At 37.1% G+C, this 26,757-nt stretch overlaps 1 protein-coding gene across 1 annotated transcript in view; it reads right to left on the reverse strand.

The window, feature by feature from the left end:
- Positions 1 to 4,856: 4,856 nt before the first annotated feature.
- PLXDC2 (plexin domain containing 2) overlaps positions 4,857 to 26,757 on the reverse strand; it is a 250,857-nt gene continuing 228,956 nt past the window's right edge. Inside the window, exons 13-14 of the mRNA XM_064408456.1 lie at positions 21,824 to 21,984; positions 4,857 to 7,648 (exon numbers count right to left, since the gene is read on the reverse strand). Coding sequence (XP_064264526.1) covers positions 7,532 to 7,648; positions 21,824 to 21,984 — 278 coding nt within the window. The 3' untranslated portion in view covers positions 4,857 to 7,531. The remainder of the gene's footprint in view (positions 7,649 to 21,823; positions 21,985 to 26,757) is intronic.

A 26,757-nucleotide genomic window follows, 5' to 3' on the forward strand; every position in this document is an offset into this window, starting at 1 on the left:
ACTGATTGTGGGAATCTAGCATACCTGATTTAACTGTATATTTGAAACAAAGACACGACCTGAAACTGCTTGCTACTTCAACAATTTCCAATGACACCTCTAGATAGGAAAATGTACATCCTTAGGAAAATTTTTAGGTATCTGATCTTATATAAAAAATTACAATCACTCAATTGCAAACTCCCCAGGTTTCTTGTCACATATAGTTCCCTCTTGGCAGAAATCTGCAGGCCAAGATAAACTCTGAGCACTTGTCACCTCTCACTGACGTGCTCACCTGCACTTCAGGTGAGGAGGACAGCATTCTGGAAGGAGATCTATCAGGTTCTCACCTCAGGATGCAAAGCGTAGTGTGCTGCAGAGATACAGAGTGAGATAACTTGTGTCATCTTTTATGGTGACAGAGTGCTCTTGCTCTGAGAAAGCACTCAAAACTCAAAATGCATGGTTGACAGCAACTGGAAGAAGTGGGTGAGTGTGAGGTCATGCAAGCTGTGTGTGCATGGCTGCGGGAGGCAAAGACTGTGCTCACTCCACTGGGATGACCTCGTGGGACTGCTGAGGAGATCCTTGGCTCGTGCTCAGCACTGATGAGGCAGAAGCTGGCGTGAGTCTTAGCAAGGTGCCACTGCCTCTGCTTTCCAAGCAGGAATGGCACCTGCAGTCCTCCAAGCATCCCCTGCCCTGCCCTCATCCTGCCCACAGCCCCTGTTGGGAGAAGGGCTGTGGATGGGTCAGGTCCCAGCTGGAAGCAATTCCATCCATTGATAGCACAGCTACACAGTGTTTGTGTTTTGCAGAGTTAGTATTTTTTTTCAATCACATTCTGTTTGTAAACCCGGACTGCCAGACTCATCTCTTCAGGAAGAGGATTCCTTCTGGAAACAGGTCACTGTGAAAATGCCCACATTTCCAGGAAAGGCATTCAATTTTCTTTTGGAAAGCTTCAGCTTGCCACTAAAACAGTGGTGAAATCCTGACATACTCTTAATCAAGTCAGAGCTGGAAATTTTTCAGGTGAAAAGCTTTAATAAAAGACAACATTGATGATATTTAGTCAAACCTGACCCTCAGATTACAGTATGTTTTGCTACTTCTCAAAAAAAAAAATTAACAACTCTTACTGAAACTGAAAAAAAAAAAAGGTCTAGTAATAAAACAAGCAGTCCAAAAAAAGCTAGACAGGAACAAATAATATTTCTTACTAACATCTTCTAGATGTCTGAGGAAATGCTGTGCCACTCAAGCAGACAATAAACCAAATTTCTTTCATGCTAACATTAGCAATAAACAAAATAGTCTTTTTGTTTTTCAAGTAAGAGATAAACCAAAGGAAATAATGCAAACTGCATGGGGAGAGTTTAATTAATATCCCTAAATACCATATTCCTGGAGACAACAGAAACAACAGGCATCTATATTAATTAATTAGGTAAATTTTTCTGCTTAGTTAAATGGGTGTAATTAAGAGTAATGTCTTGAGGTCTGTCTTTTTAAGTCCTTTTGCTGCTTTAAAAAATATCTGGGACAAGTTTGTAATTGAAGAGACCAGAATTGTGTTTGACCAAAATGTCTAAGCAAAAAGTATCCAAGAGATTCAGCATTTAGCTTGATAATTTATGTGGACAGAATCCAGTCAATAACAGGAAAATCTACCTTCAAATAGCTCTATTAACCCAGAAGCCACATGCAGAGGTAAAATCAAATGGAGTTATTTTTTCAGATAGAGGCTTATTTTGAGTGATACTAAAAGTGGTCATGATGACACATAAGTCAGAGTTTAAAGGAGTAAAAGAAAGTGAGGTAGTGAGAATGCAGAGTTAAGTCAGAGGCGAAGAACCAAAGGATAAAATGTAAGGCAGGATATAGGTATTGAAAAATCTTGCAAGAGAAAGAGAATTGTGTTAAAAAGTGTGGAATGTCCTGTGGAGTCATCAGGAGACCGATTAAAATGAGTTGTTAACAGGGGAGCAACTGTTCTGGTTAGGAAAGAATTGTATCAGGAGATAAGACTCTGTTCCTGTCAGAAAGATACTTTATTCTATTTGGCATGCTCAAGTGTTTTCTCCCCCATAAAAAATTTAAAAGTCAAGAAAATCACTTAAGATTTGACAATAAACTGATAGTTAAAGGACAGCTTTAGATTTATGATATTGTTTCAATCAAGTCCAATCAGCTTACAGACTTGAATATTTTATCCATGCTCCCGCCGTAGGGATACTGGCTGCTCTGATAAAATTAAATTGATTTGTTTCTCTCAGTTTTACACAAGCTACATCCTGCTTTGTCATATTTGGCTTCTGATAAAACACTACTGGCACACTGTTCCACCTCAAAATGCTGCCTGTGGCTCAAGCCTTTTTTCCCTAAGGAGTGACACAAACCACCCATGAGATGAAATATAGACTCATGTAGATTTAGACAGAAGCCAGTGGTTCTGATGACTTTTTTTTAGTTTAAAATTATAGAGCTGGCATCAAGGAAGACCTCATGCGTTTCCACTCAGTGCCACTGGCACACAGTACCAATACTCTCAAGACTGTAAATAAGATTTCTTGTTGTACCTTTGGAGCATCTGGGAATACTGAAATTCCTTCTGTTCTGCTTTTTTCCCTTCTCCTCTTCCTACTCAAAAAAACCAAGACTCAAACCCAATGTATGATTACATCCATAAAGAAATTAGTAGCAGGTATCGGTTCTTGAAATCTCTGTCTAAAACATGAGAATTAGGGTTAAGGCTACCCTGTTGGTTAGTTACATTTATTTCTGGGGCTTTTTAGGCTTCAAGCAGTTCTCTACAAGAAGGCAGAGGCACATGTGTAAGGATTCCATTGGTCTTACTGTGAACAGCAGTACTTGCTGCTGGTCTTTCTCTTCACCGGAGGTAATAAATTCCCCGAGATCAAAACTGTTGATATGAGCCAAATTTGTGATCTATTCCAGTTCTGTTCCTCATGGCTAATAGTGTGGACTGTACGCAGCTGAGATATCTTTTATGTGAATGTCAAATGCTGTCTCTATACAAAGCTTCATTGCTTAGCGTCAGAAACTGATAACACAGCCATTGCTTTCTCCACAGTATGCACCCAAGGTAAAAATTCCCTTTCATGATCTGTGAACTGGACCATGATCCAACATGGACTACTCTGAATGCTCTAGTCACCCACCTACTTTGTGAAAATCTGCCAGCTCCTGACAACTGCTTGCAAAACCTTATTTAGAGATCCTATACAAATGAAATTATGTGTGTTACAATGTATAGTTTCTTTTGCTTATCCAAGAGGTTCTCTAATAGAATATAGAAATATTCTCTTTTTTCATTGGAACTTTTTTCACTTTACAGAAAAGAATATCTCTTCCATGCTCACTGGCAAACCAGCTCACCCCTTCCTTTTCCATTTCTTTCACATTTGAAGGGCAAACTAATGGCATGACTATTCAGCTGTCTCAGGTACTCGTGCAGCAAGTTTTTTTACAGTTTGAACTCTGTTGAACAAGAAATATGGTGAATTTTGGAAAGCTTAATATTCTGTTCAGCTTCTGCAAATTTAATTTGGTTTCCACAGTTTCTCAGAATACAGTGATGTATTATCTTTTCTCCCAGAATTCCAGCACACACATTAGTTGTAAAATGAGCTTGATCTGAAGCTAAATTATAATTTTGCATTGAAGTAGGTTGTTACTTACAAGACATCTATATAATTTGCAGCAGAAGCTGTAAAGAATGAGAAGGACAATTATAAGAAAAAGAAGAACTCTTTCATATGTTGTTCTCTGGGAAATTGATTCCCTTCACGGGAATGCTCAGAGCAGAAATAAATCAGGGTGTATACATCCCTCAGTGTGATGGGTACAAAAGAAAAGTCCATGAAAAAAGGTCTTCTGAAAAGGCTTTGGATGGTATGCAAAAAAGTGCAACAAAATTTCAGCAAAGAGGAGAAAAATATGGCATAGCTGTTTCTTGTGAAAAATCTGTGCTCTCTTATTCCAATACATCATGGGATGTACTGAGAAACATAGACAGCAATTAAATAATCAGATCATTATAAGGATGCACATGTGAATGAAATTACAATTTCACTTCAGCTGTCCCACAATTTCTTAATATATGAATACAACTTTGGAAATGGTAGGGTCTTTTTTTCCAAAATTTCTGTGTGTGGTGTTATATACATATATATACATCTGATTTAATGTTTCATCTTAATAAGATTTGAAAGCTACTTAGTAATGTGCTTTGAGACCTTAGAATTCAAATTTTCCTTTATCTCTGTGGAGGAGGATGAACTGAAGCAGAGCACTGAGAGTGTTAGACATTATGGAACAGTTGACACTAAAATGGAAAATAATAAGAAAAAATGTGACAGATCTTGAAATAATTAAATAGTATTAGATAAATACATTTATAGGGAAGTTTAAGAGTTAAAATAACTGTTGGGATAAATGACTCTGTAAACAAGCATTTTTCTGAGGAAGATTCAAATGAAGGACCACTGGGAATGCTAGTGAAACCACTGTTTCAGACACTTGGATGAAAATTCATGAATTGTTGAAAATCATTTCAGCTGGATTTCTGGGAGAGGGCTATATGACATTTTTTTGGTCTGGGTCAATTAAACCTTCTGCTTTATAAAAATATAAGAATAGCATTCTCAGTTAATCTCAATATTTTATCAGGCCTCTAGATTAATGTTTGTATAATTTTTAATGTGGCAATTTTAATTATTAAAAAATTAGAAAACCAGATGGAATTACAAAACAGCAACAGATTCCTTAATTAACTTTCGCCTACTGGGATAAATAGAACATACCACAGAATATATCAAAGCAGACACCAATGAGACACTATACATCCATTAGTATGCAGGAGGTTTTCTCTTCAGATAGCAATTCTTATCAGACACAAGCATATGCCTATCAATCTTATTAAATAAACCCAGCAACTCCTCATGTTATAATCCACAGCATATAACATCATGGCAAAAACATGAAGGAGTATTCTATGATGCTCCCTGCAGACCAGTGAAATCTCCCACCTAAGTACATGATGAGGACAAAAATGAAAAAAATTATTTCTATTATTTTATGAAGTAGTATAACATGTAAGTTAGTCTGCAAATACTAACAAACATCCTTCAGCTGTGAAGGGGCCTTAAACCAAAAGTAATCAAAACATCAGATTTTAAAATTGTTGACATATTTGTCTAATCATATCACAAATACTCTGTCAGCTCCATTGCATGACATGTATTACATACCTGGGTAAAAATAGGAATGAATCAGATGAAGAGCAGACCTGTAAACCCATAATAATATAAATCTTCTTATATGAAATATCCTTTGAACTTATTGCAGTACTATGTAGATTTTTGAAAATTCTTAGGATAATTTGCAAAGATGTTCTCTGAAATAAAAATTATTTCAAACAGGATTCCAGAAGCTCTGCAATTGCTTCTTTTGGAATGAACCCCAGCTGATGACTTCCAAGATTCCCAGAAAAACTGATAATTACTGCACACCAAATACGTTCCTACATGATGTGCACTGATACCTTTTTATTTAATAGAAATGAGTGTCACCATATATATGTGCATACATTTGGTTATTGCTATCAGAATTAAAAGCCTGCAATTTAAACCCAGCCTATTAGAAAAAGGGCTCAGCAGACCCATACAAATGGAAATGACTACTCGCCACAGGTTTTTAACCAGGCTTCAAAACAATGTGTTTGTTAGTACCTTCAGATTAATATCAGTTAGTTTTTGAACAATTTCAACCTCATGCTAGATGATTGAAACCAGATGAAAATAAAAATGTGTTACCCAAAACAAAAGAATACAGAAAATACAGTATTGTAGTATTTACTGAACAAAATAATAAAAATCATGTTTGTTTTTTTTTTTAACAGCATTAAGTAACCAAATTTAGGCCATACAAGCATCAAGAAATGTAAGTAACTGTACTATTAAGGTGGTATCTACAACTTTTTTTAAACTGCTCAAAATCCAAACCCACAAATCTTTTATACCTCACTTAAAAATCATTCAAGTGCCTTGCACAGTATGTAAAAAAATTGATAGTAAATGACTGCTATGAAACGTACATGCAGTACCTGAATTTTATATTTCAATACCTCAGGCCCAGATCATCAAAGCATTTAGGTTTCCACTCCTCAGGGAAGCTCTGGGTCTCTATGTATATTAACCCCTTCCCTGAAAGGAGTAACTGTGGTGTGAATTTATAGTTTTGTCTTTCCCTGTGCAGGGAGGGAAAGGGTCAATTTTACAGAAAGAATGGTTCCAATAGGCAGAAAGTTTATGGACTGCAACTACATGAACCACCTTCCCTACACAACATAAAAATATTCTAATATTAAGGATTATTTTACAACTCAGTGGAAATATGCAGTAATGCAATTCATTTCCTTTGTCTGGATGACAAAAATGCAGTCTTAACAGTCACAAGAACCCGCCTTGTGTTAGCTATAAAAAAAAATATATTTATATATATATTTATGCAACTACTATGTGCATTAAACAAAACCACTGTATGAATCAGCAGGGTTCAATAACACTTGTATCTGAATCTCTGGAAGGGATGCATTGAAGTCTATGGTGCTTCTCAGTAAGGACTCACAATGAAATGGCAAAGAATAGAAACCCATTTATTTTAAATCTTATTTTTCTTACCCCATTGCCTAAGAAATGGTCCATAAGCTCTCTGGCAGCTAAAAGGATCTGTTGCCTTAACTTCAACCTACTGCTGAGAAATGAAAAATACACCTTAATACAAACCTGATCATTCATTTTTTAGTGAACATTGAAATTGAAAATCAGCTAAACGTCATTGTGAACTCCCATGAAATAATTCCACCATCATGAAAATTCTCTGCTGTCTTCAGTTCTTACCAATCTGGGTATCATGAGTTGTTTAGCAGCCTAGTAATCAGCAATGTACAAGAAACATTGTAGTATTCCTGGAAAGCATTTACATTGTGACTCACTCAGGTTGGCAGGTTGATTTAGAATTGAAAAGTGTATTTCACATCTGCTTATGTAAATGTTGGAAAATTCCTTTTTTATTTCTTTACCTGTCTTAAGACACTTTTCTCAATCACACTGTGATCAATGCCCTTTGCACTGAAATGGTACAGATTTTTTCCTCAGTCTTTGACATAACAGAGAAGACTTGAACCAAAGGGCAGCACCCTTGCGTACCAAAGCTTTATTATATTTCTGATTACTGTGCATCCCCACACCTAAAGCAAATAACATGGCACATGTGCCATGGTTCTGATACTGTAGGTGTCCACTGACAAGTGTTCTGCATGAACCATTTTGTATCAGTCCACTAACAAAAACTACTGTGCAGTAGTAATCTGGTATCTTCGATAGTTTTTCTTCTTGGACAAAGTTTATCCAGAATCTTCTTTCTATCAGGCTACAGCAGCTTAGGGCTCCTTTTCTTTAAAGAGAGGCAAAATAAATGTCTTACACCTGTAGGCCAGTACTGGTGTTCTGTCCCAGAAATTTTAGCACTGCTCTGATACGATGAACCCTTCTTTTTCTCCCACTGGTTCCACCTCAGCATAGGCAGGATGTCCAGATCCTCTTCTGAATTTCATTGCTGGCCATCTGCTTGGACGTCTCTACAACACCAATAATAAAAGAAACTTTTATAAAGGATACTACAATAAATTGTTAATAAAAAGATCTAACAATATCCTGCAATTTTGACCTCTCATATTAAACCACACTCCCTGCAGTTGTTACAGGAATAAAAGGCAGTTCAGAAGCAGCAAAAGTCAGAGGAATTAATACTTCTTTTTATATTTATGAGGGATGACTGTTCTCAAACACATAAACAATTACCACTGCTCTTAGCAATGAAGAGGATGAAATAGCTCCTGTCTGAAATAGTTGATTATCGGATTTGTCACATAAAGAACTGATGCTCCACTAACCTCTAGAGGATCTGTTCAATGCCCTTCCTTCCTAGTTCTGCATAGGATTTTTCTAATATACTCTATGCTATGGGAAAATATGTGGCAGAGTTGACAGGAACTTCAATTTAGAAATTATTTAGGATAAAATTCTGGCACGCTTATGCAGGACTCTCAAAATAATGACTTCCTATTTCAAGTGCCATAATTTCTGCTTGAGTTCAAATAGAAGCAACATTTTTATTTTTACTCTTAAGAACTTTGGGTACAAGAGCCTTAAGAAGTCCTAGCCAGTTTCCATTAGGATCTTGGGTGCCTGCTTTAAAAACAGCTAATAAACAGAGAAAATAAACAGTTATTTTCTAGGGCAGATAAAACAATTCCTGTATTATTATGATATCTCTAGGGAGGAAAAGTGCTTTAAACAATCTGTATTTTTAAATGAATTAATGTCAGGTAAGGCTCTGATTTTGCGTGACAGCTCTGAGATTATGTCAAAGGGAATAGCTTTCAGAAAAACAGGGAAACTCCTTCAATTCCTTCATAGATTCAGTGAGAAGAAAAATCTTTCCTAAAAAGATTTTTCCCTATTGAAAATTTTATCTGCCAAATATAAGGATTTATTTCTCTTTACTGACAAGAGTTACAATCTGTTTGGAAGGAGGGCTAGAAATACAGCAACTTATATAGAAACATTGCAGGAAAATTAGAGGAGAATCAATGAAAACAAGTTACAGCCTATATTTTCATTGACAGCTCAAAAGCTAAATAATTTTACTTTATGACTTTTATTCTGAATATAAACACTGCATTTGATTTTCTTTCCCTATAATACCCCATTTTTATTTCCTTTCAATCACAAAGGAGACTTCATGCTGCTGAGGGGTGTTGTTGGTGGCCACAGCACAGCCACAGCCATGATGTTTTGCTGGGACTCATGGTGCTGTTGGGCAGGGCTCACTAAAGAAATCTTGAGGTGTCACTGGATCTTGTTCCCAACAAACCACACAGCTGATTGCAGGTTCAGCACAAAGTCTTCCTCAGTGACTATTTTCAGGAAGATACCTCATAAAAGCAACTGCTTCCTTTTCCTCCCATTGCAGGATCAGGTTACTTTTGAGGCATTCAGAGCTAAATTCTGTTTGGCAGGTAATTTAAAATACCAGACTTTTCTGTGCAGCACCTTCCTACAAAATAGGAAGGCAGAACACTGTCTTCTTTAATGGATGTCTCTTCCTAACAAAAAAACTTAGGCCATTTAAACTTTGGATAGTTTTTTCTACCCAAGCTTGATTCTGTGTGTTTTCAAAATTAGGAAGGACAGTTTGGTTACTGCTAAAGAAAAAAGGGTCATATTCTGTTCACAGGCTCACTAAAGTAAATCAAGAATAATGCAATTAAATGTAAAGGGTTTATTTCAGATTTACACTGGTACAAATGAGAAAGGAATTTGATGGAGAGGTCTCTAATGAAAAGGGAAAAGGAAAAACCAGTGGAAAACTAGCCGGAAAGAATAACTAGAAATGGTATCAAATGGCGACATGTAAGGAGGAGCTGGGTTTTACACTAAGTTGCTTCCTAATTTATTTTTAAAGTCTATCTATGATTAGTTACTGTTTCATTGCTACATGGATGATAGATGCTAAATTTACCATTTTGTACTACTCTTTTTAATTGGCCTTTCCACATGATTAGTTATGGAACAGATGTGTATCACTTTTAATGATACAAGCCATAAGACGTAAATATGAGTTGTTTTTCCAGAAATAAAGTAAAATACTTGAAGGTCATCTTCTAATATTGCATTTACAGTTTTCTGCAGTTTCTTGTCACATCTGAGGTGAGATTTTCCCTTTATAGTGATTGTTTAATTTCAGCTTCATTATGTCCATGCTGACAGTTTTAAAAGAGAGCACTGACAAACTATCAATTCATTGCCTTATGTAACCCCTTGAAAGCTGTAAAAATATTTCAGCTTTAACTGAAAAAAACAAAAGTAACTTGATAGATGTTGGGAGATACAAAGTTCCTTCATTTACTGAAGTAGCTCAGGAAATACTTAATGCATTCTTCCTCTTTTTGACCTGTGCAGACTATTTAAAAAACAGAAAAAAACCCCTACCACCAAACAAACCAACCAAACAAAACACACCAATAAACCCCACCAAAACCAAACCAAACAGGGAGAAAGCAAGCTGGGTACTTAATTAGCCAATACCCAATTTTAGCAGGAAAAAATATGTTTCTTCCTCTGGAATCAGAACACTTAAAGGAAATCCTCTGAGCTGTGGCTGGAGAGTTGTAACTCCTTCTTCCTTTCAGGGTATTACAAAGCAGGAAAACAGCACTAGTATTTTTTTTTTTTATTTTTTGAAGCTTCCTTGATTTCACTATTTTAAGCAATGAAATTGAGAGGAAAGCACTTGTGACTTTACATGACCAGGATGCAGAAAAAATATGTTGAGATGTAGGAAAATAATTTATGATACACATTAAAAATTTTAGTTCCTATTGAAAATCAGTAAGATAAAAAGAAAAAAAATCAGCAGTTGGATAATCCATGGAAAGTGAGGTCTACCTTTCATTTTCCTACATGTCTACACCATTGCTGATGGCTGTGCAGGATGTTTGACTTCCTGCAGCAATACAAAGACTAAAATAACTATATTATATCCATCTTGTAGAAGAGACAGAATTTATGCCATTTTTCTTACTTCCAAAGGAAAACCAGAGGGGATTCCGCCTATTAAAACTAAAGGGTAGAAACCGAAGTAACTTCTCACTCTGGTTGCAAGGAAAGATCTCCAAGTGTATTCTGCTTTTTGATCACTTTCTTCTTTTGACATCTTTCAATATCAGGGATATTTGAGCCTTATAGGCCCTTGCTTATCCATGAAAATCATATGGTCTCATGTAGACACGTTAAAAAAAAGGGTTTGATACATATCTGAGTGCAGTTAATTGAATATAGTCTACATAAAACAGTTGTTATGATCTAAACATGGTTTCTAGTGTTACAGTAAATGATTTTTTTTCAAGTTGCTATCTGTAGACCATCTTATTTCCTGCTGAACAGTAACCAATACTACAAGATCAGTTACAGGAGAATGGACAGTTGTGTAAAGTTGTGTTGAAATACTGGTATCTGAAGACTGATGCCCTGCATCTGAGAGTTTTTGGTGCTGACATTATTTCTAAAATTTATGCAATTTAACACTTTCCTTCTAAGATGGTAATTTAACAAAAGCAATTCTAATAATGAATATTTTGTTAGCTGCAGCAATTTTAAGCTTTTACATTTCCTTTCATACATCTGTGTGAAGACAAGTTTCTACCAGTAATGGACCAAAGGAACTTGGCAACAGGTATTACATATTTTATATTTTTACATCCTAGCCTCCATTATCACCATCCCATCCGTAGTCTATATTTCCCTGAGTACCCAAAAATGGAATGAGAACAATTATGTACAGATCTGCGATGTCAGAAGAGCAGAGAAGGAAAAGAGTAATGAAATATTTCCCCCTCTGTCATCTCCTCAACCCTGCCACACACATTTTGTTCCGAAAGATTTCTAAAACACTATCAAAAGTTTCTTTGTATATGTCAACCAGCATAAAATCCCAGAGTGCTTGTGCACGCATCAGCTCTTCATTCCTACTCAGCATAAACTTGAACTGTGGATTTCATCAAGACATGCACACTCCTTTTAAAACTGAATTTACTGAGTAGAAATACTGAGTATATTGAGTATAAATACTTGACATAACAGGAGAAGGTCAATCTTTCAAAATCTTGACTCTCCAGAGCTCCCTAGTAAACTTGATTTACCACTAAACTACGCAAAAGCTGAAGTTATTGAGTACCTTTTAGACTGAATGCTCTGGCACAACTTTGTCTCCTCTATGTATTGATTTTTTCTGTATTTCAATGTTTCAAACTTCCAGAGGACTGGATGACTGTGTCTACTGAAGGGCTGCATCTTCTATTTCCTCTAGTGTGAATTCTAGTCTAATTCAGGAGTATAGGCACATTTAAATCTATTTAGAAATGGTACTCTTTAAACACACTTTGTCAAGAAGCCCTATTTAACTCTGATGATATGGAAATATGCAAATATGGATGTATCAAAGTTCTGGATTTATTGCCAAAACTTCAGAAAAAGTGTTATGGCTTACTAAAATTGAATAAGAAAAAGGAAACAAAATTATAGTAAGGTCTTACTAAATGACTAAATATTAATCTGATACTATTCAAAGATTTATTAATCCCAGCATTTGTTCAGTGTTAATCTGCCTCAGTAGTCAGGGCTCTGGCTTCTTGTGAGAAGAAAAGATCTTTCTGTTTCCAATTACCTTGACCATAACATGTATTTTTGTGCTCAAAGTTACCTGAAATTTGTGCATTAGTCTTTAATGTCTTCTAGAAACACCCAATTTATTTGACAAATCACAGTCAGAAGTGGATGAGGCTACAAATATCTGAAACTACACTTCTGATATATATTCCCAGGAATAAGAAAAGAACAATTACCTGACACCATGTTAAATTCATATTTTGAACAAACTGTTCTCAAATAAGGATTGCTTCGGACTTAAGATTTAGTAGAGTCATTTACAGGCTTCATTTATTTTTCTTTTTGATAGAAGTACTTGTTTAACTTAACTTTTTGTGATTTAAACCATCTTTCTGTAACGTTTTTTGCGGTCTTATGTTCTTCTGAGGAGCTGGCTGCTGAAGGATGAGAAACAGAATGCCTCCTTCCTCTACACCTTTGACTTTTATTGTCAGTGTTGATTATTTATTTTAGTGCTTCTCCCTTGTGGTCGATTTAGGTTTCCCTTGCTGAACTGCTGGTTCCTGCTGAGCTGGATAAGCTTTGGAAAAATAACTTTACTATCAGTACTAGGCAATGACAGTGAGATCAATGACAATACTCCAAATGCCAGGACTTCAAAAGAAGAGAAGAAAAATGATACCTGTTCTCTTCTTTTTAATCATCATCTTCATGAAACACAATTCAGCCTGAACATCTGGACAAAAACTACTTGATGACCATGTTAAGCCTATTTCAAACTAAAAGCATAATCCCCTATAAAAAACAATGGGTCATATCCCAGAAGAAAACAGCAAAGCTGTGTGAGCTCCATCAGCTGGCTTAGACAACTGATGATCTCATTATTTTTACAAAAACCCTTATTTTTTTTTAAATCTGTCTCCTATTTAGTTCTTGTTTGTTTGAAGACATACACTGCATTTGTGACATTAATGCAGAAACCTAGAAATGGTACATGTAAAACATGGCTGGATGTTAAATCTGGCTTTTATTTGTGGTGTGCTGTTACAAGCAGAGAAGTAAAATGGTGACCCAGAAATGTCCATTTATTTCCTGAGTTCTGAAATACCAAGAACTTCAACATTTTAAACTATTTTCTCGTATTATTTCCTTCGGCTAAACAGACAGGGGAGTAAGCAGAAGATCAAAATCTGAAGAAAATCTACTGCTAGATGTGTGTACCAGTGAATGTTTTCAGATACAATTCCCTATGCAGCCCATCATTTAGTAAAAACCCCAATAATTGGTGTTTTCTCAGACCACCCCAGCTAGAGTTCAGTATTTATAAATCATCCTCAGTTCATGCTAAGAGTCTACATGCTGTCAGCTTTAAGTGAGGCAGAGTTAAATGACAGGAATGCAGATCCTTTCATGCTGGTAGGTCTTTATGCCAAAAATCAGTCACAACCTTATTTACTTTACTAGCAAATACATAATTTAAGTTAAATCAAGGACATAATTTAAGTTAGAATCAAGAGGAGTCAAGGTGCATTCTCCACGCTCTGATCACATACTGTGATGTGTTTGCTGAAGATCTTCAGCTGTTTCTTCCTCCATCCTTGCCTTTTTCCTGAAGGTCACTCCCTGGCTTGATAGCACCAGTTCAACTCTCTGTGTGGCCATTTAAACAGATTCCTGAAATTATGCATCTTAAACATCCACAATGAAGTAAAACTAACAACCAAAAAAAGATAGGTGTGTGCATGTGTGTGATGTAAATGTACATGTATGTTTCTAAGCAGCTGAACCAGCAAAATAAAGCTCTGGAATTAAAAAAAAATGCTTGGACGCCAAGGAGGCTGGGAACATGAAGGCAAAAGGTGTGACCTTCAAAACAGGATCTCAGCTCAAAAGAATGTTAATTTTTAACCACAAATACACACACTGCTCTTCAGTATGTGACATATTAACTACTATTAATACATACACAGCCACTAATATATAAGCTCTGAATTCATTCATATTCTTACAGCTTCAGAGTCCACATATGTTAGTAAGTTTTGTAACTATAAGGGGAATACAAGAGAAAGGCTCTTGCCTGAGGTTAAGAAGTCCTAATTTGAAATGTCATTTTAGACTCCTTAAAATCCTTTGCCCCCAGAAAATTGCCAAAGTAAACTTTTATTAATCTCTTTTCAAGCCTCCTGTAGTCATGCTTGACAATGTATCATTCTGTCCATATGGGAAGAGACATCCCAGTCTTTCACTCCTTACCTTCATATCACAGAATCACAGAATCTGCTGAGTTGGAAGGGACCCAGTAGGGCCCTTGAGTCAAGTCCCAGTGCTGCACAGAACCATCCCCAGGAGTCCCATTCTGTGTCTGTGAGTATTGCCAAATGCTCCTTGGGCTCTGTCAGGCTGGTGCTGTGACCACTGCCCTGAGGAGCTGTCCCAGTGCTGAGGGAAGAACCTTTTCCAACCTAAACCTCCCCTGACACAACCTCAGGCCATTCCCTAAGGTCCTGTCACTGGTCACCACAGAGAAGAGATCAGTGCCTGACTCTTCTCCTCATGAGGAAGTCATGGACTCCAATGAGGTCTCCTCTCAGTCTCCTCCAGGCTGAACAGATCAAGAGATCTCAGCCACCATCTTTGTTGTCCTCCTTTGGACTCTCTCTAATAAATATTTTTCTTTGCGGCACCCAAAACTGCCCCCAGCAATTCAGGTGAGGCCACCCCAGTGCAGAGCAGAGCAGGACAATCCCCTCCCTTGCCCTGCTGGCCCTGCTGTGCCTGATGTCCCCCAGGACAGGGTTGGCCCTCCTGGCTGCCAGGGCACTGCTGGCTCATGTTCAATTTGCCATGGACCAGGGCCCCCACGTTCCATGGCACTGCTCTCCTGTATCTCATTCCCCAGGCTGTCTGTACATCCAGGGTTGCTCCATCCCAGGTGCAGAATCCAGCACCTTCCCATGGTGAGCTTCAATGGTTGGTGATTGCCCAGCCCTCTGATTTTTTGAAGTCTCTGCAGGGCCTTTCTGCCTTTGAGGGAGTGAACAGCTCCTGCCAGTTTTGTATCATCTGTGAACTTGCTTAGTGTCCCTTCCAGTCCTGGGTCCAAGTCATTGATGAAGCTGTTGAAGAGCACAGGGCTGAGGATGGAGCCCTGTGGAACCCCAGTAGTGACAGGTCCCCATTCTCTGTCACTCCATTCTCTGTAACCCTTTGTGCCTGACCCGTGAGCCGGCTTCTCACCCATCACATGATGTGTTTATCCAGCTGTGAGCTGGACATCTTGTGCAGAAGGACACTGTGAGAAACAGCATTGAAAGCTTTACTGAAATCCAAAAATCTCATTACATCAACTGGCCCCCCTTGGGTTACCTTGTCACAAAAGGAAATCAGGTTGGATAAGCAAGACTTTACTCTCATGAAGTTGTGCTGGCTGTGACCAGTGAGTGTTTTGTCTTTATTATTCAGGTTTTTCAATACCTGCCAGAATAATGTTCTCCATAACTTTACCAGGCACTGAAGTGAGACTGACAGGCCTGTAGTTTATGGGGTCCTCCTTCTTGCCTTTCTTGAAAGTTCAGACAGCTTACACCAGCTTCCAGTCAGCTGGGACTTCTCCGTATTCCCAAGACTGCTCAAAAATAATTGAGAGAGTTTCCGTAATGACATCATCCAGCTCTTTGAGGATTCCTGAATGAATCCCACCAGGCCCCGTAGCTTTGTAGGGATCCAGCTGGACTAGCAGATCCTGCACGGTTTCAGGGGTGACTGAGAGTTGATCATTCTTGCAGTCATGGTCCTCCAGCTCAGGGCACCCTTGGTCCATCATCCTTGCTGAAGACAGAGGCAGAGAATGTGTTAAACACCTCTGCCTTGTCTCTGTCCCTGTTTGTGAGGAGACCATCCTCATCCTGTAATGGGACAATGTTGTTTTTACGCTGCTTAGTATTAACATACTTGAAAAAACTCTTTTTATTGTCCCCCACAGCTCTGCTCTGCTGAGCTTTGGCCACATGAATTTTCTCCCTACAGTGGCCAGCAGTGGCTCTGTGTTTTTCCCATGTCACCTGACCTTGCTTCCACTGGGCATATGCCTTCCTTATCCTCCTTATTTTTAAGAGAATATTCCTGTTCTGCCAAGATGACCTTCTGCCTCACCTGCTTGACTTCTGACATTTGGGAATTGCCTGCTCCTGTGCCCTCAGGAGGTGATGTTTGAAAAGTGACCAGCACTGACAGACAGCAGCACTGCAAAAGCTTTTTTTCCCAAGGGATCTTACTCACTAATTCCCTGAGCAGTCTGAGGTCTACTCTCCTCAGGTCCAGAGTCAAGGTTTTTGCATTTTTCCTTCTGTTAACAGAGATTTTAAACTTGATCTCTTCGTGGTCACTGTGGCCAAAATGGCTTCCAATCTCCACTTGCTCACAAGATCCACCCTGTTGACAAGGAGTAGATCAAGGAGGGTATGTTTCCAAGTCTGTTCCATAAAGTTGTCATCCAGGCTTTTAGAAATCTTCTGGCCTGGGTTGTACCAGCTGTGTGATGTTCCCAGTTAATTTCTGGCAAGTTGAATTCTCCCACAGGGACAAGGACAGTTGACTTGGAAGAGTCCCTTAGTTCCTCAAAGAATAATTAATCATTGTCCTGTCCAGGAGGTCTGTAGTGGACTCCCACGATGACATCTACATTATTTGTTTGTCCCTTGATTCTCATCCAGAGGCTCTCAACTGTGCCATTGGCAGCTGTGAGCTCCATACATTCTGCCCTTCTATTCCAGACAGTGCCACCCCTGCACCTCTGCTGCCCTGCCTGTCCCTCCTGAAGAGCCTATAACCATCCAACAGGGCACTCCAGGCACAGGACCCATCCCACCAGGTTTCACTTCTCAGCTGTGGCCAGATCATATTACCTTTGATCTCCAATGGCAGAGCACTGTGATGACAACTGAGGTAAATCTCAAGCCTCCAAAGGACTTTGAATCATAATTTAAGGAAGTAAGGGAAGAAACACACAAAGTATGCAAGTGTAAACTTGTGTCGTGCAACCCTTCTGTCCACTGATAACTGGTTGCAAACATGAAAAAAACAACTGAATAAAAAGTAGTCAGACTTATACCTTATTTTTCAATTTGCTATATGTTCACTTGACATTAATTTCTCTCAACACCCAAGTTCAAACACACATGTAAATAATTAGAGATTAAAAATACAGGAAAAAGAAAGAACATGAGGGGGGAAAAAAATGGAAGAATTAACATATAAAACTAAAGCTTCAATTTAGCCCACAGCTCATTGAAATCTGAGCAAATCCATCTGGCTCAGTTGGGAATTTCTTTACTCCTCTTTACATTGAGCTCTGGACCTCTAGATCACATATGCTGTGACCTTTATCACAGGTATGCAATCCATGACATTCAGGACATCATGACTGACTTCTTGGCCATCAAGCCTCACATCCTGAATACATAAATTAGTAAATCAATCAATCAATAAATCAATCAATCACTTTTTAATTGTGCTATAGCTAATGTATAGTGATACATGTTATAGCTAGATTTCTGACATAAACTTTACTGAGAAAGTAATAAGAGCATTATTTGACATGTATCCTACTTTACAAAAATCAGTCCTGATCAGCTCAAAGTATACTCCAGAGACACAGGATTCCTCAAGTTAGGAATATGTAATGTGATTAAAGAGAGGAAACCATTGGCAACTAAATAAAATTCAGTGGAGAGGAAATACTGCAAGGCTAACGATAAGTAAATAGAAAACCAAGGCGTGCAATATCTCTTCTGTCATTCTGCAAGCTAATCTTTTGTTAATATTTACTCTTAGCTCTTAGGAAGAGCCTGCATTCATTGGAACTTTGACTGAAGCTCCCTTGACTTTAAAAGCTGATAATTCGTTCTGTTTTTGGGCCACCAGAGAAATGTCCAACCTAAACAATAAAAGCCATGTTGAACAGTGTAGTGGTTGGAAGAAACAGGAAAACAGTGCATTTTGAATTAAATCTTCTACACACTTAATAAAAAGTGGAACTATTTTGAAAATGCGTTGAACTGTTTGGATGGTATTGTTTTAAAATTGCACACTACCACAGGCAAATTGAATACCACTGGTATTTAAGACTTCTCACACTCTTAGTTCAAAGTAGCTATTATTCCTGCTGGGGCTGCTCATGTGTATTCTGCTCAACAGGCATGAACAAAAACCCCTAGGGAAGCATTTTCCTCAGACTTAAAAGGTAAAAAAAGTAATAGAATAATGCTACTATATTCTAAGACAATAGCTTTTGTAATAAATGGTATTTTTCTTGGCTTTTGTGTATTGTTTATTTAAACTAACTATTCTGCACTCAGGATATCACTTAATGGTGTTCAGAGGTTCCACAGGAGATTGCCTTTATCAGTGCAAGAGTAAACAGCACAATCAAAGTCTGGGTGTATTTATTCTTATCTGGAAGAGCTCACTTCATGACAAACAAGAACTGGATTTGAGATGAGCTTTGTGAGAACCTGAGTGAGGAGGTAAGTGAATATTGGGTGATATCTGTGGAGAACACAAGGAAGAAAGAGACTTAAAGCCTCAGATACAGGATCAGTTTATTACACTGTTCTTCAATAACCACTCATGACTATAAAACAAATCTACTAAAAATACCTTACACAACCCTTAACCCAAAAACCCAACAAAATCTGATTGAAAATTACATTTTACCTACCAACTAGTGGCAGTATCTTAGATGTAAAAAGAAGTTTCTCTATTAATTAGAGTTTTGAATGAGTGCTATGTTTAATGCCTATATGATGCCTCCATAAAATAACTTCTTTAAAAGTAAACACAAATATGCCAGCTGTCTTTTGGCCAGCCTTAGAGTTATATTAATTACTAATGATAGATAAAGTGATGTGGATCTTGATTTGGCTTGAAGACTTGATGGCAGACTACAGTGTACTTGTAATTTTTTAGACATCTGTAGGAGGGAGATGCCTGTCTATCTGTCACATCTTGTTTTAACTGTGCAATGTGCTTATTCATCAAGAGACCCATAGGAAACAGTATTATTTTCAGAAATATTTATGTTCTTGTTCTTATTTCATGACCAAGCCCATGGCAAACCTCTTGAGCTCTTTTCCTAGAATGGTAACATCAATCCATATTTCATTCATTTCCCATAAATAATGCAGCTTGTCTTCTGTGCTTTGTGGGCTATGATGTTATCTGTAACAGTTTATTCAGATATTTTTCAATTGCACAAATGCAAATAAGAATGATTTCTTGTAACACTGGCCTATTTATGCCAGTTTTGCCTGATTATTTTTTGCAATTAATTTTCAAAAGGCAAGTTTGAGAAGGTATTTTCTTCTTTGCAAACATGTAAATCTTTAGAAAAATGTAAATCCTGTAGATCAGATGGATATATGAATAACACATTCTACTTATTTTTGAAAAAAAAACTTATCTAAATTATTTTTTGAATCGATAAAACAACTTTCTTTTTAAAATTAAATGATTAAACTTATTGAAAGCAATTTGATTTCTAGAATGATTACCGTGTTCTGTTCTAGGCTTACGATACCAAAAATGGTTTTAAAGTTTTGACATTTGTGTAAGTGTTCTGAAGGACAGTCATCCCCTATTTCATCCCTTTTAGTGATTTTCCCACTACATCAGTGTTTGCACCACTCACAGGGAAAGGCCACCCATTCATATTTTTTACAATTCTTTCTAATGCTGGTCCTTCACAAGTAGCACAATTATCTTAGTAACCAATAGAGAATGTAGGTTATACCCTGTTTTACATAAATTTTATTTTGACTGATTTCTCCTTATTTTATACAGAAAGTTTGTGTTTTTCTCTTTATTCTAAATGACTACATTGTTTGCTGAAAGACATGTTAGCTGTGACTAAGAATAGAATGATAGATTGATTAATGGCACCTAGGGATTAGATTCAGTGGGATGAGTTTAACAACACTGATAAGACACCTCTGTTTGCATGATGAGTATGATATCAATGAAAGAAATAAATTAACATGCTGCCATTCACTTATTTTTGCCTTATTTTTAACATCTATAATTTCTTCTGCTCTTTCTATTAGTGTAGAGAGAAACAGACTCTTTTAGACCATAAAAGAGTCTTTTCTATCACACTATGACAGATAAGAAACTTGCTTTTAGTAGAGTGGAAGAATAGACATTCAATCCATATAAATTTAATCTGAGTGTGAAAAAAAAGAAAGGGACAAAACCTTCTTTTTCATACAAGGACTTCAGTGGAATTTTGTTTGTCTATATCAACAGTGAACTGGCTTGAAGTGCTGCATAAACATGAGAGAAAACTATGTGTTATATGGATTCTGTTCCCTCATGGTTAGCACAGTTACATTATTAGAACAGGAATACCGATAAACAATTCATTCTGATTTCTGTCACTACTATTCCATCTAAGAAGAATATTTATTATAATATGATGTTAAAGATGAATCATTCTGTTCATGTTCATGTCTCACCTCAATTCTCATTGCTGTCACTAGGAATAAATGTCTACATCTTCCTGGTCCAGGCTTTTGCCTAAGCAATCCCTAAGGTATGTCCCTAGTGACACTTCCAGTGGTTCTGCATCTTCACTGTTGTCCAATAGCAAGTGTCCAGGCTCTTCACAGGAAGGGAATACCACAAGTGGGGGTTACGAACAGTCATCCCTTTCTTTCATGTTCAGCAAATCTATACTTATCACAAGGCAGAAGAATGCTACTGAGTTAAAAAAAAGAAACCACAAGGAGGTGTAGGTATTCATGGGTTTTTGTGGACACAAAAGCCTATGGAGAAATTTCCTTTCTCATATTTTTGTCTGCAGTGGAATTGAACTGACTAAATGTCAGCATCTGCCATGTAGGTATCTGCACCTAAGATAGCTATCTGTATTTGAGGGAAAAAAATGTCAATTCGTCTAATCCTAAAGGGGATGTCTCAAATAGTTAAGATGAATCATGGCCTAAAAGAGTCTGTTTCTCTCTACACTAATAGAAAGACCAGAAGAAATGATAGATGTTAAAAATAAGGTGAAAATAATCTTTTCCATGCTCTATACAAAGTGTAAAAAGATTCCTTTAAATGGTATGAGGAACAGCTAACACAAATTTCCAGCTAAAAATGTACTAGAAGTCAGCTCTTCCGTAGAATTAAGAATGAATACTTTTTTCCTCCCCCCACAGAAGAAATTATAGAAAAATTATATGCCCTGAAATAAACTGACAGTGCCCAGGAAAGGTAATTGAAAAATGCAATTGTGAGGAAAATGAAGAACAGGAAAGAGAAGTAGTGCGATATCTGACATATATCTCTTAGATATATGTCCTGTCTACAAGCAAAAGAAGTAATAGCAATGGTAGCTAAAGGAGCAGAATGACAAGCATGCCAAGAACAAAACAATATCCCCTGCTGAGAGAGCTCCTTTTCGTCAAAGATTACACCATGAGCACGAAGACATTTTTTGATTCGGTTAAGAAAGATCTATTTGGGTAACTCCAAATACCCCAGCCAAGAGACAGGATTAGTGACACAGAGTGCTGCTCTTGTCTTACCTCTATAAAGAAGAGACTTGCTGCTGACGTTGGATGGTGATACATGTAGACAGTCACGAGGATGGCTGCAGCCACAACGAGGACCAGGACCAGGATGCCGACAATTAACCCGGCATGAAGCGTTCCACCTTTCTTCTCTGCTGCACTGTCATCTGTTGAAGCTGCACAAAGAGCACACTTCTTAGCACAGTACTGCCTTACCCATTCCATTACACAGATAGCAACTGAGAATTTGCTTTTTCTGTGTTACCTCATTTTCTACAGCTGCAGTTGGAAAAAGATATTAGATGTCTCTTTTCTGCAACTGGGTACTCATAATCTTAATGAAGAGACTTTCAAATGTTTTACTGATTCTAATTCAATAAATGAAATTAGTATCCTTTCTTTTGAAATTAAAATGGACAGTCTGAAGTTCCTAATTGCCTTTATAATAAATTTTGCTTTGAGTTTCTTATAAAATTATTGCATTTGTCCTACAGAGAAAAAAGTACTAATTGAATACATTTTTAACATTTTATTTTTCTTTAAATATTCCATTTGAGACATGCCACAAACCCTTGTGAGGTCTAGGTATTAAACACATTCTGAAAGCCTTATTCTGAAAGCTTGTAGAAGAGTTTGGAACTGCTCTTTGCAACTGAATCAGACAGCCAAAAGTGCAACAGATGGACACAAATATCCTGCAATATTTTGATCTTGGTCTCAATAGAATGCTTGTCATACCAAAGTATTACAGAAGATCATTCATTTACTAAACTTGATACCAAGAAGCCACTCATGCTGCGCTCCTGTCAGGATAAAAGAGGGTTGTCTGTGTCACAAGCAACTTGCTGGGAGTTCTTCCAAAATAAGTGACTGAAAGCCTTTCAACAACAATGTAACCTCTGGGGGAAAAATTTCTCAATATATCAACCAACACTTGTAGAACTGGTTGTTCTTCATCATACTCTTGCAAGTATTGCTGTTCTGCCCGCTTCTGCAGGCAAAAGAGCCATTCAGAAGTCCTAGGTTTAAGGAACACCAGCAGACCACTGGTAATTTGACTCCCCAACTTCCATCATTCTCCTAGATATCCTTCATCCAGAGGGTTCCTGGGCACCTCAGGGAGGTGGTTACAGCACCAAGCCTGACAGAGTATTAGAAGCTGAACACTCCATACTAAAGTTAAAATTGAGAATTGGAAAAATATAGGAGAAAGGCATATTGATGCAGGTAGTGGTAAATGTCTTGCATGAGGGGCAACAAAAGAAAAGAGGAACAGTTAATCCGCCCATACACCCAGGTATGGCAGCGTGTTTCTCACCCGACTAAACCAGGCTGCACGGTTTGTCACCCAGCAGATTGCACAGCACCATTGGAACAAAAGGGTGAAAAGGAAAATGAAGATGCATTATCTTAGTCAAGACATACATCTGATTATTATTCCATGGAATAGTTATGCATCTCTGGGGACAGAGAAGGGATTCATGTGCATATCCCCTTTGTCCATATTTCCTCAATCTTGATTCAGGACAGTCAAAACCCCACAGTGTTCTCTGTTCTGTCCCCATAAAGTCAGCAACACTTTGTGGAGTAAGGAACTGAATAACAGAATCAGAGGATAAAGAAAAAGATCCCAATAAACTGGGAAGATAAATTAGCATGTGGGAAACTAATGATTTTAATAAAAAATTGCAAACATGATACCCACTCTGGTACAGTTGAATCCTGCAGGTATCATTCTTTTTAAAAGTTCATGAGTATCTGTTCACATAGGGACTTCAGTTTTAATTGTACTGGTTTTGGACATGAATTTTGAGGGTTTGTATGAACAGGATCCAAGAACCAGGTCTCTCCCTGCTTAAATCCTACAAAGGGATTTATTTTGCTTTCTTAGAGCTTAGTTCACAAAATGTATAGGAGTTTTGAAATGGAAAATTACCTGTCAGCCTTTATTTTATTTTATTTTATTTTATTTTATTTTATTTTATTTTATTTTATTTTATTTTATTTTATTTTATTTTATTTTATTTTATTTTATTTTATTTTATTTTATTTTATCACAATAGATCCTGTGAACATTTCCAGGCAATTCTTTATACTGAAGTGGAGGAAAGGAGATATCACCTAGAGTATGGAAGTTCTATTTTTCAAATTTTCAAAATTGTCTTCTAAAGGGTCAATAAAATACTTCCTACTAGTTAGAGAACTATATAAAAAAGGACACAAGATTCATGGAGAAGACAGGAAAGAAAGGTGACTGAAAAAAAGATTCTTCTTATTTTCAGACAGCAGAATCTTTTGCTTGACATAGCCATCGATATTCATTTCATCTGAGAACAGATGAATGGATAGAAACACCAGTCTTAGTTTCTGTTCATGCACTGTAACAATATTTAGTACTTGTACATATTTTTCAAATTGCCATACAAATGGAAATTAAGTAACAGAAAGGCCATCAGAAAAGGCCTTCTTGATTGTATATCCTCTTGGCTGGACTGTTAACTCCATTGGTGAACAGTTAGCTCTGAGTCACCCCACTGAGAAGCAACAGATCCTGCAAAGGAGCAGAAGATTCATAGCTTCTTTGTCTCATAATTATCTTTTTGACTGTTTCATACTCTTTACTTCAATGTCACATTTGTGCATCAAAAATTACCTTGTCACATGTACCCATTTTCAGGCCAATTTGCACTAAACAAGCAATTTGTATTGTTACTATGATATGGTTGAAAGCATAACATCATATTCTGCATTTTAAAGAGTTCTGGACTTCAGCAAAGGTCCTAACCACTCTATAAAGGTCATCAGTTTAATCCCTTTTGATCTGATATTTTCTCAGCTTTCAGCATCCAGCTTTGCAAACTAGAGCACAGTCTCTTTGAAACAGCACAGGTGTCAACTGCCTGCCCAGATTTCTGCTAGTCAAGGGTGGAGCACTGTGTGGATGTCAGGGCAGTGATAAGAATGCCAAATGCAAAAAAAAAAAAAAAAAAAAAAAGAAATGCTTTTCCTTAAATTACATCAAGTTTAAGTAACTTGTAGTTTCCATAATGGAATTCTGTCCATTGACCCCAGGGCTCAAATACTCTTGAGAAATTGATTTCACTCTCTTTGCACAGAGACAATAAACAGTGTTGTCAACACTGAAAATACTCTTTGCTGCAAAATCAACTGTCAGTTCTTTTAAAAAGCCACCAAGGGAAATAGATAAAAAAGCAAGGACTTGGAAACTTTTTCAGGTGTAGAAGTCTTACTAAGATTATCACAGCATGTCTGTTCCAGGCAAGGCTAAACCCATGGAACGCTATTTGTTTTATGACCAATCCTTTCCCAAAAGGAGTTTTCTCTATGGAACTTTCCCCACATTTTCCTTTTCTTATGCTCAAGAGGCAATTGTTACATATAATACACGCTGTATTTATAATGTCTTCTCAAACTCTTAAATGCATTAAACTTTTAAGCCAAAGGAGCCTTTTAATATCTCCAAGGTCAGTCTGCTTCTCATTTGGTGCTGAATGACTGGATAGAAAGAGCAAGTAGCCTTTTTTCGTTAATATAAAGACACAGAATCTGAACAAGAAATAGCTGTTCTGATACTGGAATGTTTAAAAAAATAAAAGGAAAAAACAATAAAAATGTTCCTATTGTTTTCTTTTCCCCTAATATAAAGGCACAGAATCTGAACAAGAAATAGCTCTTCTGATTGTGTTTAAAAAATAAAAGTGAAAAACAATAAAAATATTCTTATTATTTCCATTAGAAACACTATAAAATCTTTCATTTAAAATAAGTATTATGTCTCCAGTTACACTTGGGCTAGCTTCTTTTGGAGTAGGAAAACAAAAAAACCTCAAGGAATGAAAATTGAAAATCTTGTTTTGCCATGTCACACAGGACTATGATACTGACTTTAACAGAACAAGTGTCTACAAACTGAGACTGCTTTTTAGTGTTTACAAACTGCTACTTGCTCTTTATAAACAAATTGAGGGTACATTGCCTACATTATTTTTCTCACAACTGCATATTAACCCTTGAGGCCTGTAAAATAATGAAATACATGGTTTTTTATTATCTAATTTTAAAGTTTACAAAAAGTTTCTACTGTGATAGTTTTATATACGAGAAAACAAAATTGTGATACAAATGTTTACACCTCTTATGATATGAGATACAAAAGAGTTTAATTTCCAGAGATTACTATCTCTGTCTGTGAGAACAGAGATACAAAACTTTTTACAGGAAAACTGAGGAGAAATAGATGAACTTCTGGTACTTCCTGGCTAGAAAATTTCCTTTATATAAACTGATGTGGAACAAAAGGTGAATGACAGACAAAAATGTAGAATTTCATTGCAGACTTGGAAAATAAAATTTTGCTTTTCCCTCCAAAAGCCATGGCATTCCTTTTTGCTCTTGCATTTTGATCAGATGTTAAAAGACCATCTGGAAAAAAAACCCATTGGATTTGAACCTCCAGTTCAAACTCACTTTTATGCATGTGAATCATTAAGGGATAAAACACAATACCTTATTTGACCCTCCTGACTGACACACAAAGCCACAGATATAGATTATTTAAATAGCAGCAATCAGCCTGAAGATGATAACTCAGTCCCAAATTTGGTTCTTTTCTCCTCTCTTTTTACCAGAAGAACGCACTTTCTCCTTTTTGATCAGCAAAAGAGCAGAAACCTTCTCTTGCTGCATGTTCTGGGGCAACTACAGAGCAAGTTCACTCACCAGCCCTCCACCCTATTACATATATAATTTCTAGCCTGGAAACTGCATCAGTCCCGTTTTCATGACTGGGGGTTTGAGTTCATAGGCTCCTGCCAAGAGGCAGGACATAATGTTTAGGACATCTGAGCATACAGGCTTACAGGTACAGTGAGCACAATAGAGCCACCAGATTTTTCCCCTCTTCTGGGCCTCCATTTACATCTGCAGCG

Source organism: Passer domesticus, chromosome 1 (assembly GCF_036417665.1).
Source record: "Passer domesticus isolate bPasDom1 chromosome 1, bPasDom1.hap1, whole genome shotgun sequence".
NCBI classification, from domain to species: Eukaryota; Metazoa; Chordata; class Aves; order Passeriformes; family Passeridae; genus Passer; species Passer domesticus.